A 12225-nucleotide genomic window follows, 5' to 3' on the forward strand; every position below is an offset into this window, starting at 1 on the left:
GCATGGGGGCAACATGGTAAATCCAACCCTAAATTGGACAAGGGAATGAGTGCAGGACACCTGGCGATAAGTTTCCAGAACAGTACTCTTTTACCACTTCCACAGCAGGTCTACTACTTTTTGCTACCCTCAGCACAACTCCCACCCTCATTGCACCTCATATTCCCTTTCTCCCTGGCACGTAATAGACAGTCTTGATGATTATCAACAAAAACTTTATTTATCTTTAATTCAGGAACAATTGAAGGGTAAATGGAAACAGGGATGGAGGGAGAAAATGAAGGGCTAGATTGAGGGAGATGAAAAACATGTACAGGGCAAAGGGGCAATTTTCAAATAGGGGATACTGAATAAAGGGACAGTTACACAGGGGCACAATATTTAATATCAGCCACAGAGGGGTCAGACCAAGACTGGTTGGATAAAGGGAAGTTAGTGCCTATAGTTCCTTGGGTTTCTGTTAGGGGGTCAGGGCTCAGGTTTCAGGCTTCAGGGTATAGCATGGGGGGGCCCAGTAGGGGCTATGCTGGTTGCCAGGGGAGCCCCCAGGTCCCTCCCCAAGGGTCCCTCCTTTTGAAGGAATCTCACTGACGAGGCAGAGTCTTTCACTGTAGTCTGGCTGCAGACTCTCCGCCAATCCCTTAGACACACCACTCCAGGCCTAAAGACAGATAAGTCCAGAGGTCAATTAGAGGCAGGAAGTAAAAGGACCCAGGCTCTGTGCCAAAGGAGCTCTCACGATGTCTGCAACCACTATGATTATGGAAGGGACGCACAGACTCTTGTGCCCCCAATACCACTGTTTCATTCACTTCATTCTATCTATAATCCTTTCTTCTGTGTGTCTCCCTCTCTGTCTAACCTATCCACCATTTGGTAGGCCACATCCTGACAGTTAGTGCAGGCCCCCTCTCCCTCCCCTCTACCCACCTCCCACCCCTGTCTGTCTTGCTAGCAGGCAGTTGGCAGTTGACAGACTGCAGCATGCTTATGACAGGATTCTCACCGAAAAGTTCCCATGGTATTCAGTAACAAGATCCTCTAGGTTCTTGAGGGTGGGAATTCGGGGCATTGTCCTTATGGAAGAGAAATAGGAAGCAGGAACACACAGGTTAAAGTTTTTTGCTTACTCTTCTCCCAGTTGTCCTATACAGAATGAAGTGATTCTGTGTTCTTTGTGCCTGTGGTTTCCTTCCATTATCTTGCCCTCTTTTTTTTTTTTGGCAGTTTTTGGCCAGGGCTGGGTTTGAACCCGCCACCTCCGGTATATGGGGATGACACCCTACTCCTTTGAACCACAGGCACCGCCCTATCTTGCCCTCTTGAGTGATCCCCCATTCCTTACTGTCCCACCTTCTACTCCTGGAGACCCTAAAATAACCCTCCTCTACTATTCCCAGCCATCCCCACCTCACTTTTCTAGGCTTTCCAAAATCTCACCGTTCCAGCCAGCAATACACACAGATGAGGCAAATAATCAATCCCATAGAACCAAGGGGGATAAGCACAGCTTCCAGTGTAAAAAATGAAGGATTCTCCCCACTTGACGTTAGCCAAAAGGCTGGGAAGGAATACAACGAAGGATTTTCTATAGGAAAATAGAAAAGGAAAATAAACCTTACATCTGTAGTACCCCTACTACGTGCCAACATTTGTAAAGCTCCAACTTGGGGCTCCACGCTAAACACATTCCCTATACTTAATCCTCACAACAGCTCCTGAGCGGAAGGGACAATTATTATTTCCTTTTTATGGGTGAAGAAATGAAGAGGTTAGTGACGTGCTCAAGGCCAAAGAAGTAGTATGTGGGGCAGTGCCCGTGGCTCAGTGAGTAGGGCACTGGCCCCATATACCGAGGGTGGCAGGTTCAAACCTGTCCCTGGCCAAACTGCAACAACAACAAAAAAATAGCCGGGCATTGTGGAGGGCGCCTGTAGTCGGGCATTGTGGAGGGCGCCTAAGTTTAGGGGGCTTAGCTACTCAGGAGACTGAGGCAAGAAAATAGCCTAAGCCCAAGAGCTGTAGGTTGCTGTGAGCTGTGATGTCACAGCACTCTACCGAGGGTGACAAAGTGAGACACTGTCTCTAAAAAAAAAAAAAAAAGAAAGAAACAAAAGAAGTAGTATGTGGCAGAGCCTAGATCTGTCTGATTCCAAATCCTTCTTCGCCATGCAGGCTCTCTGGGAATGCTGTAGGGAAATCCTACTCAGTCTCCTTCTCAATCAACTCCCCTACTGCAACAACACAGCAATCCAACCCTACCCAGAAAAGCCCTGTTTTCTAGGGGCTGGGGATGAACAGCCAGGGGAGATAGATAAGGCACTAAGTTTAGGGGGCTTAGAGATGGGAGGTACAGCAAAAAAAACAGTGGTATTACGAAGGTTGGAGTGTTGGCTTGGCGCCTGTAGTTCAGCAGCTAGGGTGTCAGCCACATACATTGGAGCTGGCAGATTTGAATCCAGCCCCGGCCTGCCAAACAACAGTGACAACTACAACCAAAAAATAGCCAGGCGTTGTGGTGGGTGCCTGTAATCCCAGCTACTTGGGAGGCTGAGGCAAGAGAATTGCTTAAGCCCAAGAGTTTGAGGTTGCTGTGAGCTGTGTCACTACCCAGAGCGACAGCTTGAGACTGTCTCAAAAAAAAAAACAAAAAACTAGAATCATGTTTTTTTTTTTTTTTTTTTGAGACAGAGCCTCAAGCTGTCACCCTGGGTAGAGTGCTGTGGCATCACAGCTCACAGCAACCTCCAACTCCTGGGCTTAAGCAAGTCTCCTGCCTCTGCCTCCCAAGTAGCTGGGACTACAAGCGCCCGCCACAACGCCTGGCTAGTTTTTGGTTGCAGCCATCATTGTTGTTTGGCAGGCCCTGGGCTGGATTCGAACCCGCCAGCTCAGGTGTATGTGGCTGGTGCCTTAGCCACTTGAGCCACAGGTGCCGAGCCTGGAATCATGTTTTTAACATTTTAAAATAAAGCTTATTTAATACTAAAAAAACAATGGAAAGGTTGGAGTGTTGGACTCATAAATTGGGGTCATGTACATAGTATTAGACCCATTTTACCCTTTGAAGTATTGCTTCCCCAGTGGATTGGATGGCTCCATTCACTCCAATGCTGAGCACTTCCACAGAGTGGGTTAAAGCGGCTCCGAACACGGAATGTGTAGAGTTTCTGCCCATCCACACTAGGTAGGGAGAAGTGATGTCTGTGATCCACTGATTGTTCCTTGGGGAGAAAGAGGGTGAGGAAAAGGTGTCTATAAAAGATGATAGAATTAAAATGTACTCCTTCACTCTATTCCACCCCATGACATCTCTGATTCTTCACAGTTCCTCCCTCCTGTCTTGACTACTCAAGCCACACTGACTTCAATCTAATGCCTCCTCTACAGATCCCCATAATGAATTCCTTTTGTTTACTTGTTTATCTGGTATCCAAAAGAGTATGGGTAGGCAATCCTCAATGAAGACTCACTGCTGAAAATAGGGAAAGGATTTGGAGGAGGGTGGGGATGAGTAGAGGAACTGGGAGGCAGAAAACAGGAGCTTGATATCAGGTTTTTCTATCTGGCGAATTGAATACTTGATCCCCACTTGCTTGGGCTCAGCTGCTACATTGACTTCCCCAGTCACTCACAGTCCAGCTGTGGTCCCGGTCACTCCGGTACTGCACCAGGTGCTCCAAGCAATGGTCCAAGTATGTGTTGTTCCAGCTCAGTTCTAGCTGAGAGTCACTCAAGTTGCGAAGGGTTAGATTCTTTGGAGCCCAGGGGATCACTGGAGATATGTGTGCATGTGTGGTCATTCCCCTGGCCTAGATAAGTCAGGATCCTGAAGGTAATGCTCCTTACCCCTCCTCCCTTCCCATCCTAATCCCCTACCTCCTCTTTTATGCCCATGTACCCTTACAGTGAAAGAATACCACTGCTTAGACTCCAATATCCCACACTATCCCTGGCTCTTGACTTCTTTCCAAATTACCCAGATTCTGCAGTTTCAGTATCTGTGTAGCCTGCCTCATGGGTTCCCGTGGGTCCTGAAGCTGGACAACAAATGTTTGGTAGAGATGGATTTCCTTTTTTTGTAACCAACAGCCAAAACTAATCTCTTCGGAGAATAGATAATGGCCACACTCCTGGACATCATTATCAGAGTTCTTGTACCTGGAAAAGGGTTGGAAGGAAGAGGAACAGTGGGACCAATTTGGATACTGCAGAGATCCATAGCCCAGCCTTACCTCCTCTGAACTGATTTATGCCTTACACCATGAGAAAAGAATGGGACACCTGGGGGGCTAGCTACCCTGTTTCTTGGTCTCTGATCCAGTCTACCTCTTCTTCCACCCCTGTGCTACCCGCCTTCCCTTCTTATACCAATAGCGCAGAGTCAGGTTGGTAGGCTGAGGCTCAGAGCTGATGTTCCAAGTACAGTTCATGTATTCAACATTGAACACAAAACACTGAACCTCTGGGAGGGGCAGGGAGGAAACATTGAGGGACCTAGGAGGCATAGAGATCCGGAAGAAATCTAGATTGAGGAGAAAACGAAGAGGGGGAGGAGAAGAGAAAAAAACAATGGTCAGAAAGAGTAGCATGAGAGAAAGAACATTTTCCCCTTGCCCTTCCCATTCTACTCTTCATTCTGCCCGCATGGTTGCAGTGGCCAGTGGCAGACTGCAGATTTTTGCTTGGCCTCTTCCCACAACCTCCCTTCTCACCAACCCCCACCAGTCCCAGATTTCCCACCAGCTGTGATGTCTTCATTCCCATTGAGCGTCAGGACTGTTGTGTTCAATCCCACCCCCAGCAGAAGGAGCTGCAGGAATAAGAGGGATCTGAGTGGTGATGATGGCCCCAACATGGCGTTTGCTCTTCGTTCCCTAGGTATCGTCTGTGTCAGGAACCTGGGCCCCTCACCCACTACCCCTCCCCACCCACACATTTCCTTCTGTCATAGCTTCCGGTGGAAAGAACCTAGAAACCAGGGCTTTACAGAGGGCGTGGCAAATGTGTAGGGTGACATAGGCTAAGTTTCTAGGAGATTAGGTTCTGCTATAGCAGTGGTTCTCAACCTTCCTAATGCTGTGGCCCTTTAATACAGTTCCTGTGGGTTGCAACCCACAGGTTGAGAACCGCTGTGGCTATAGGGTGGTATTAAATAAAGTCTGGGTATCTAGTAGTGTCATAGACTTAAGAACCTTCCGCCACCTAAACCCTGGGAAGGATCTGTTCGGTACCACTACAACCATTCCCAATCACTTCTCCTCTAAATTATTATATCATATAGTAGAGGGTCTGAACCTCTACCCTCCCCATTCTACACTACGCTCCTTCTTTGGCTCATCACCCTTTTTTTAATTTTTATTTATTTATTTATTTTTATTTTTATTTTTTTTATTTGGCCGGGGCTGGGTTTGAACCCGCCACCTCCGGCATATGGGACCGGCGCCCTACTCCTTGAGCCACAGGGGCCGCCCAATTTTTATTTATTTATTTTTTTGAGACAGAGTCTCATTATGTTGCCCTCAGTAGAGTGTCGTAGCATCACAGCTCACAGCAACTTCAAACTCTTGGGCTTAAGTGATTCTCTTGCCTCAGCCTCCCAAGTAGCTGGGACTACAGGTGCCTGCCACAATGCCCAGCTATTTTTTGGTTGCAGTTGTTGTTTATCTGGCTCCAGTCGGGTTCAAACCTGCCAGCCTCGGTGTATGTGGCCAGTGCCCTACCCACTGAGCTACGGTGACCACCCCACCCTTTATTATTTTTAATTTTAATTTTTTTTGAGACAGAGTCTCAACCTATTGCCTTGGTTAGAGTGCTATGGTGTCACAGCTCACAGCAACATCAAACTCTTGGGCTTAAGCAATTCTTTTGCCTCACCCTACCAAGTAGCTGGGACTGCAGGCGCCCACCACAACTCCTGGCTATTTTTTGTTACAGTTGTCATTGTTTTTTTTTTTTTTTTTGTCATTGTTTTTTTTTTAGAGACAGAGTCTTATTTTGTTGCCCTCGGTAGAGTGTTGTGGCATCACAGCTCACAGCTCACAGCAACTTCAAACTCTTGGGCTTAAGCGATTCTCTTGCCTCAGCCTCCCAAGTAGCTGGGACTACAGGTGCCTGCCACAATGCCCAGCTATTTTTTGGTTGCAGTTGTTGTTGTTTAGCTGGCTCCAGTCAGGTTTGAACCTGCCAGCCTCAGTGTATGTGGCCAGTGCCCTACCCACTAAGCTATGGGGACCACCCCACCCCTTATTATTATTATTTTTTTTTTGATGCAAACAGCAAGAGGATTTTATTCCAGCATGCTGGGGCTTGACTCACAACTCTTTTAGGAGCCGAGGAGTCAAGCCCACCCTTTATTATTTTTAATTTTAATTTTTTTTTGAGACAGAGTCTCAACCTATTGCCTTGGTTAGAGTGCTATGGCGTCACAGCTCACAGCAACCTCCAGCTCTTGGGCTTAGGCAATTCTCTTGCCTCAGCCTCCCGAGTAGCAGGGACTATAGGTGCCCACCACAGTATCCGGTTATTTTTTTGTTGCAGTTTGGCCGAGGCCTGGTTTGGACCCACCACCCTCAGTATATGGGGCCGGCTCCTACTCACTGAGCCGCAGGTACCGCCCAGTTGTCGTTGTTTAGCAGGCCTGGGCCGGGTTTGAACCCACCAGCCTCGGTGTAGGTGGCCAGGGCCCTAACCACAGAGCTACGGGAGCTGAGTCATGGTCTCTCTTTCTAAAGGCCCTGTGCTCGTGAATCCACTTTTCATCCTGTTACCAGATTTACCTTTCCCCAATACACAAAGCTGATTGGAGAAACAATTTATAAAAATTGCTTATTCAGCAAACATTTATCGACTCTTTCATATGTGGCACTGTGGTTATGTTCTGGGAATATACAGTCAAATATGACATTCTTGTTCTTCTAGAACTCATAGAAAAGTGGAATGCATAAACAAATAACACAATATAGCATAATAAGTTCTATAGCATAGATGTGGAGATAATACAAAGTATATGAGCACAAAAGAGGAAGTAACTAAATTTACTAAGATGAAGAGGGGGGTAATTCAGGGAAGGCTGTGCCAAAGAAGTGCTATTTGAGTGGAATTTTAAAGAATGAGTATAATTTTATCAGACAGAAAAGAAAGTAGGACATCAAGCAAAAGAAAAGAGCACTCGACTGGGAGTCTCAGGAAAACTGGATTGTATGGTCCAGGGTGTATTAGACTGCTAGGGCTGCTATAAAAAATTACCTCAAGGGCGGCGCCTGTGGCTCAAAGGGGTAGGGCGCCGGCCCCATATGCCGGAGGTGGCAGGTTCAAACCCAGCCCCGGCCAAAAATCACAAAAAAAAAAAAAAAAAAAAAAAAAAATTACCTCAAACTGGGCGGCACCTGTGGCTTGAGTAGGACACTGCATATACCAAGGGTGGTGGGTTCAAACCCGGCCCTGGCCAAACTGCAACAACAACAAAAAAATAGCCGGACGTCGTGGCAGGTGCCTGTAGTCCCAGCTACTCAGGAGGCTGAGGCAAGAGAATCGCCTAAGCAGAAGAGCTGGAGGCTGCTGTGAGCTGCAACGCCATGGCACTCTACCAACCAAGGGTGACAAAGTGAGACTCTGTCTCTAAAAAAAAGAAAAAAAATTACCTCAAACTAGGTGGCTTAAAATAATAGAAATTTATTTCCTCACAGTTCTGGATCCCAGAAATCTGAAATCAAGGTGTAACTACGGTTGGGAAGTTCCTTCTGAATGCTTAGAGGAGGAATTTGTTTCATGCCTCTGTCTCCTAGCTTCTGGGTTTTGTTTTTTTTTTTTGAGACAGAGTCTCAGTTTGTTGCCCATGGTAGAGTGCAGTAGCTTCATAGGTCACAGCAACCTCAAACTCTTTTTTTTTTTTTTTTTTACTAACTCATAGCTGTATACATTAATGCAATCATGGGGTACAATGTACTGGTTTTATATACAATTTGAAATGTTTTCATCAAACTGGTTAACATAGCCTTCACGGCATTTTCTTAGTTATTGTGTTAAGACATTTATATTTTACACCTAGTAAATTTCACATGTACCCTTCAAACTCTTGAACTCAACAATTCTCTAGCCTCAGCCTCCCAAGTATCTGGGAGTACAGGCGCCAGCCACAACGCTCAGCCATTTTCAGAGATGAGGTCTTGCTCTTGCTCAGGCTGGTCTCAAACCTGTGAGTTCAGGGCAATCCACCCAACTTGGCCTCCCAGAGTACTAGGATTACTGGCATGAGCCACTGTGCCTGGCCTTGCTTCTTTAAAAAAAAAAAAAAAGGGTATCTGTCACCCAGGTTGGAGTACAGTGGCACAATCATAGCTCACTACAGACTTGAACTCCTGGGCTCAGGTGATTATCTTGCCTCAGCCTCCCAAGTAGGTGGAACTATAAGGGCATGCCACCAGTTTTTTGTTTTTTGTTTTTTTTTTGAGACAGAGCCTCAAGCTGTTGCCCTGGGTAGAGTGCTGTGGCATCACCACTCCCAGCAACCTCAACCTCCTGGGCTCAAGCGATTCTCCTGCCTCTGCCTCCCAAGTAGCTGGGACTACAGGTGCCTGCCACAACGCCCCGCTATTTTTTGGTTGCAGCTGTCATTGTTGTTTGGCGGGCTTGGGTTGGATTCGAACCCGCCAGCTCAGGTATATGTGGCTGGCGCCTTAGCCACTTGAGCCACAGGCGCCGAGCCTCTTTTTTTTTTTTTTTTTTTTTTTTTAAGAGACAGAGTCTTGCTATGCTGCCCAGGCTGGTCTTGAACTCCTGGCCTCAAGCAATCCTCCTGCCTCAGCCTCCCAAAGTGCTGGCTTTACAAGCATAAGCCACTGTGCTTGGCCTCTCTTCTCTCCTAAGGACACTTGTCATTGGATTTAGGGCCCACCCTAATCCAGGATGGATGTTCTCACCTGGAAATACTTACATTAATTATAGCTGCTAAGAGCCTTTTGCCAAAGAAGGTCACATTCATTGATTCTGAGTGGTCATATCTTTTTGGAGGCCACATTCAACCCACTACAGAGGGCATTCTCCAACATAAGTCTTCAAAAGCTACTCATGGACTTCAGAATAAAGTCCAAGCTCCAGTCATCATTTCCAGCCACACTGCATTTGTCATATGCATTTACTGACTGGAATTAGCCTCTCCCTAACTTTCTGTTGGTTAAAAGCCTTCAGGTTTGGCGGCGCCTGTGGCTCAGTCGGTAGGGCGCCGGCCCCATATACTGAGGGTGGCATGTTCAAACCCGGCCCCGGCCAAACTGCAACCAAAAAATAGCCAGGCGTTGTGGCGGGTGCCTGTAGTCCCAGCTACTCAGGAGGCTGAGGCAAGAGAATCGCTTGAGCCCGGAAGTTGGAGGTTGCTGTGAGCTGTGTGAAGCCACGGCACTCTACCGAGGACCATAAAGTGAGACTCTGTCTCTACAAAAAAAAAAAAAAAGCCTTCAGGTTTTCACACCTATTTGAATGACCAAAATCAGGCAACATAGCAAGACCCTTGTCTCAAAAAAAGAAAGAAAGAAAAGAAAAGAAAATCAACAATTGGCTGTCATGCTGGGTGTGGTGGCTCACGCTTGTAACCCCAGCACTCTGTGAGGACCATAAAGGTATATTGCTTGAGCTCAGGAGTTCAAGACCAGCCTGAGCAAGAGTGAGACACCATCTCTATTAAAAATAGAAAAATTAACCAGGCGTTGTGGTGGGTGCCTGTAGTCCCAGCTACTTGAGAGGCTGAGGCAAAAAGATCTCTTGAACCCGTGAGTTTGAGGTTGCTATGAGCTATGATGTCATGATACTCTACCCAGGTTGCTATGAGTTATGATGTCATGATACTCTACCCATCAGAGTGAGACCCTGTCTCAAAAAATAAAATAAATTAAATTAAAAAAAGAATGACCTGGCTCTGCACCCGCAGTTCAGTATTAAGGTGGCAGCCACATACACCAAAGGTGGTGGATTCAAGCCCAGCCCGGGCCTGCTAAAAAATAATGCAACCAAAAAAAAAAAAATGATCAGGCATTGTGGTGGGCACCTGTGGTTCCAGCTACTCGGGAGGCTGAGGCAAGAGAATCACTTGAGCCCAAGAGTTTGAGGTTGCTGTGAGCTGTGACGCCATAGCACTCTATGGAGGGTGACATAGTGAGACTCTGTCTCAAAAAATAATAATAATAAGAAGAAGAAGAATGACCAAAATCCAGAAAACTGATAACACCAAATGCCATCGAGGATGTGGGGCAACAAGAACTTTCATTCATTGCTAGTGGGACTGCAGAATGGTGCAACCGCTTTGGAAAACAATTTGGAAGTTTTGTACAAAACTAAAGATACCTGTCCAGAACTCACACTCACTCCCTGGTATCTACCCAAAGGGGTTGAAGACCTATGTCCATATAAAAACTTGCACATGAGTGTTTCTATCAGTTTTATTCATAACTGCTCAAAAAGTAACAAAGATGTCCTTAAGTAGGTGAATAGGTAAACTGTGATACATTCTGAAAGTGGAATATTATTAAAAAGAAATGGGCTATTGGCTGGGCGTTGTGGCTCACACCTGTAATCCTAGCACTCTGGGAGGCCGAGGTGGGAGGATCCCTTGAGTTTAAGACCAGCCTGAGGTTCAGTGCCTGTGCTCAGTGGTTAGAGTGCCAGCCACATACACCGGGGCTGGTGGGTTTGAGCCCAGCCCCCTCCTGCTAAAAACAACAATGACAACTACAACAACAACAACAACAAAATAGCTGGTCATTGTGGCGGGCACCTATAGTCCCAGCTACTTGGGAGGCCAAGGCAAGAGAATCGCTTAAGCCCAAGAGTTTGAGGTTGCTGTGAGCTGTGATGTCACAGCATTCTTTACCGAGGGCAACATAATGAGACTCTGTCTCAAAATTTAAAAAAAACAGCCTGAACCTGAGACCCCCATCTCTACTAAAAACAGACAAAATCAGCCAGGCATGGTGGCATACACCTGTAGTCCCAACTACTCAGGAGGCTGAAGGAGGAGGATTACTTGAGCCAGGAGTTTGAGGTTGCAGTGAATAGTGATGATGCCACTATACTCTGGTCAGGATGACAGAGTAAGACTCAGTCTCAAGAAACTAAATTAAATTAAATTTAAAAATAAAAATAAAAGAAACAAGCTATCAAGCCATCAAGAAATGTGGAGAAGGGCGGCGCCTGTGGCTCAGTTGGTAAGGCACCGGCCCCATATACCGAGGGTGGCGGGTTCAAACCCGGCCCCAGCCAAACTGCAACCAAAAAATAGCCGGGCGTTGTGGCGGGCACCTGTAGTCCCAGCTACCTGGGAGACTGAGGCAAGAGAATCGCTTAAGCCCAGGGGTTGGAGGTTGCTGTGAGCTGTGTGAGGCCACGGCACTCTACCGAGGGCCATAAAGTGAGACTCTGTCTCTACAAAAAAAAAAAAAAAAGAAAAAGAAATGTGGAGAAAACTTAAATGCATATGACTAAGTGAAAGAAGCCAATCTGAGAAAGCCACATACTGTATGATTACAACTATATGATATTCTGGAAAATACAAAACTATAGAGACTGTAAAAAGATCACTAGTTGCAGGAGGTTAGGGGAAAGGGAGGGATGAATAGTGAGCGCACAGAGGGTTTTTATATCAGTGAAAAATATTCTCTATTATAATAGCAGATACATGTTATACATTTGTCCAAACCCTTAGACTGTACAACACCAGGAGTGAACCCTTATGTAAACCATGAGTTTTGGACAATAAATTATCAATGTAAGTCCATCAACGGCAATAAATGTGTCACTCTGGGGCGCACCTGTGGCTCAACAGAGTAGGGTGTCGGCCCCATATGTCAGAGGTGGTGGGTTCAAACCCAGCCCCGGCCAAAAACTGCAAAAAAAATAAAAAATGTATCACTCTGGTGGAGGATGATAATGGGGGAGGTTATATGTAGGTAGGGGGCAGAGAGTATTTGGAAATCTTTGTACCTTCCTCTCAATTTTACTGTGAACCTAAAACTGTTCTAAAAAATTATCTTTTTGAAAAATATCCTCCAGGGCGGTGCCTGTGGCTCAGTTGGTAGGGCGCCGGCCCCATATACCGAGGGTGGCGGGTTCAAACCCGGCCCCGGCTGAACTGCAACCAAAAAATAGCCAGGCGTTGTGGCGGGCGCCTGTAGTCCCAGCTACTCGGGAGGCTGAGGCAAGAGAATCGCTTGAGCCCAGGAGTTGGAGGTTGCT

At 46.6% G+C, this 12225-nt stretch overlaps 1 protein-coding gene across 1 annotated transcript; it reads right to left on the minus strand.

Annotated features, from left to right (window-relative positions):
- Positions 1-211: 211 nt before the first annotated feature.
- Positions 212-4915, minus strand: IL2RG (interleukin 2 receptor subunit gamma). Its single transcript, XM_053579171.1, has 8 exons — positions 4744-4915; positions 4372-4525; positions 3980-4161; positions 3636-3775; positions 3062-3224; positions 1441-1588; positions 1007-1076; positions 212-661 (listed from the first exon to the last, which is right to left on the minus strand). The coding sequence occupies exons 1-8, from the start codon at positions 4856-4858 to the stop codon at positions 476-478; spliced, it is 1158 nt and encodes a 385-aa protein (XP_053435146.1). The 5' UTR covers positions 4859-4915; the 3' UTR covers positions 212-475.
- Positions 4916-12225: the final 7310 nt, after the last annotated feature.

Source organism: Nycticebus coucang, chromosome X (assembly GCF_027406575.1).
Source record: "Nycticebus coucang isolate mNycCou1 chromosome X, mNycCou1.pri, whole genome shotgun sequence".
Taxonomy (NCBI): Eukaryota; Metazoa; Chordata; class Mammalia; order Primates; family Lorisidae; genus Nycticebus; species Nycticebus coucang.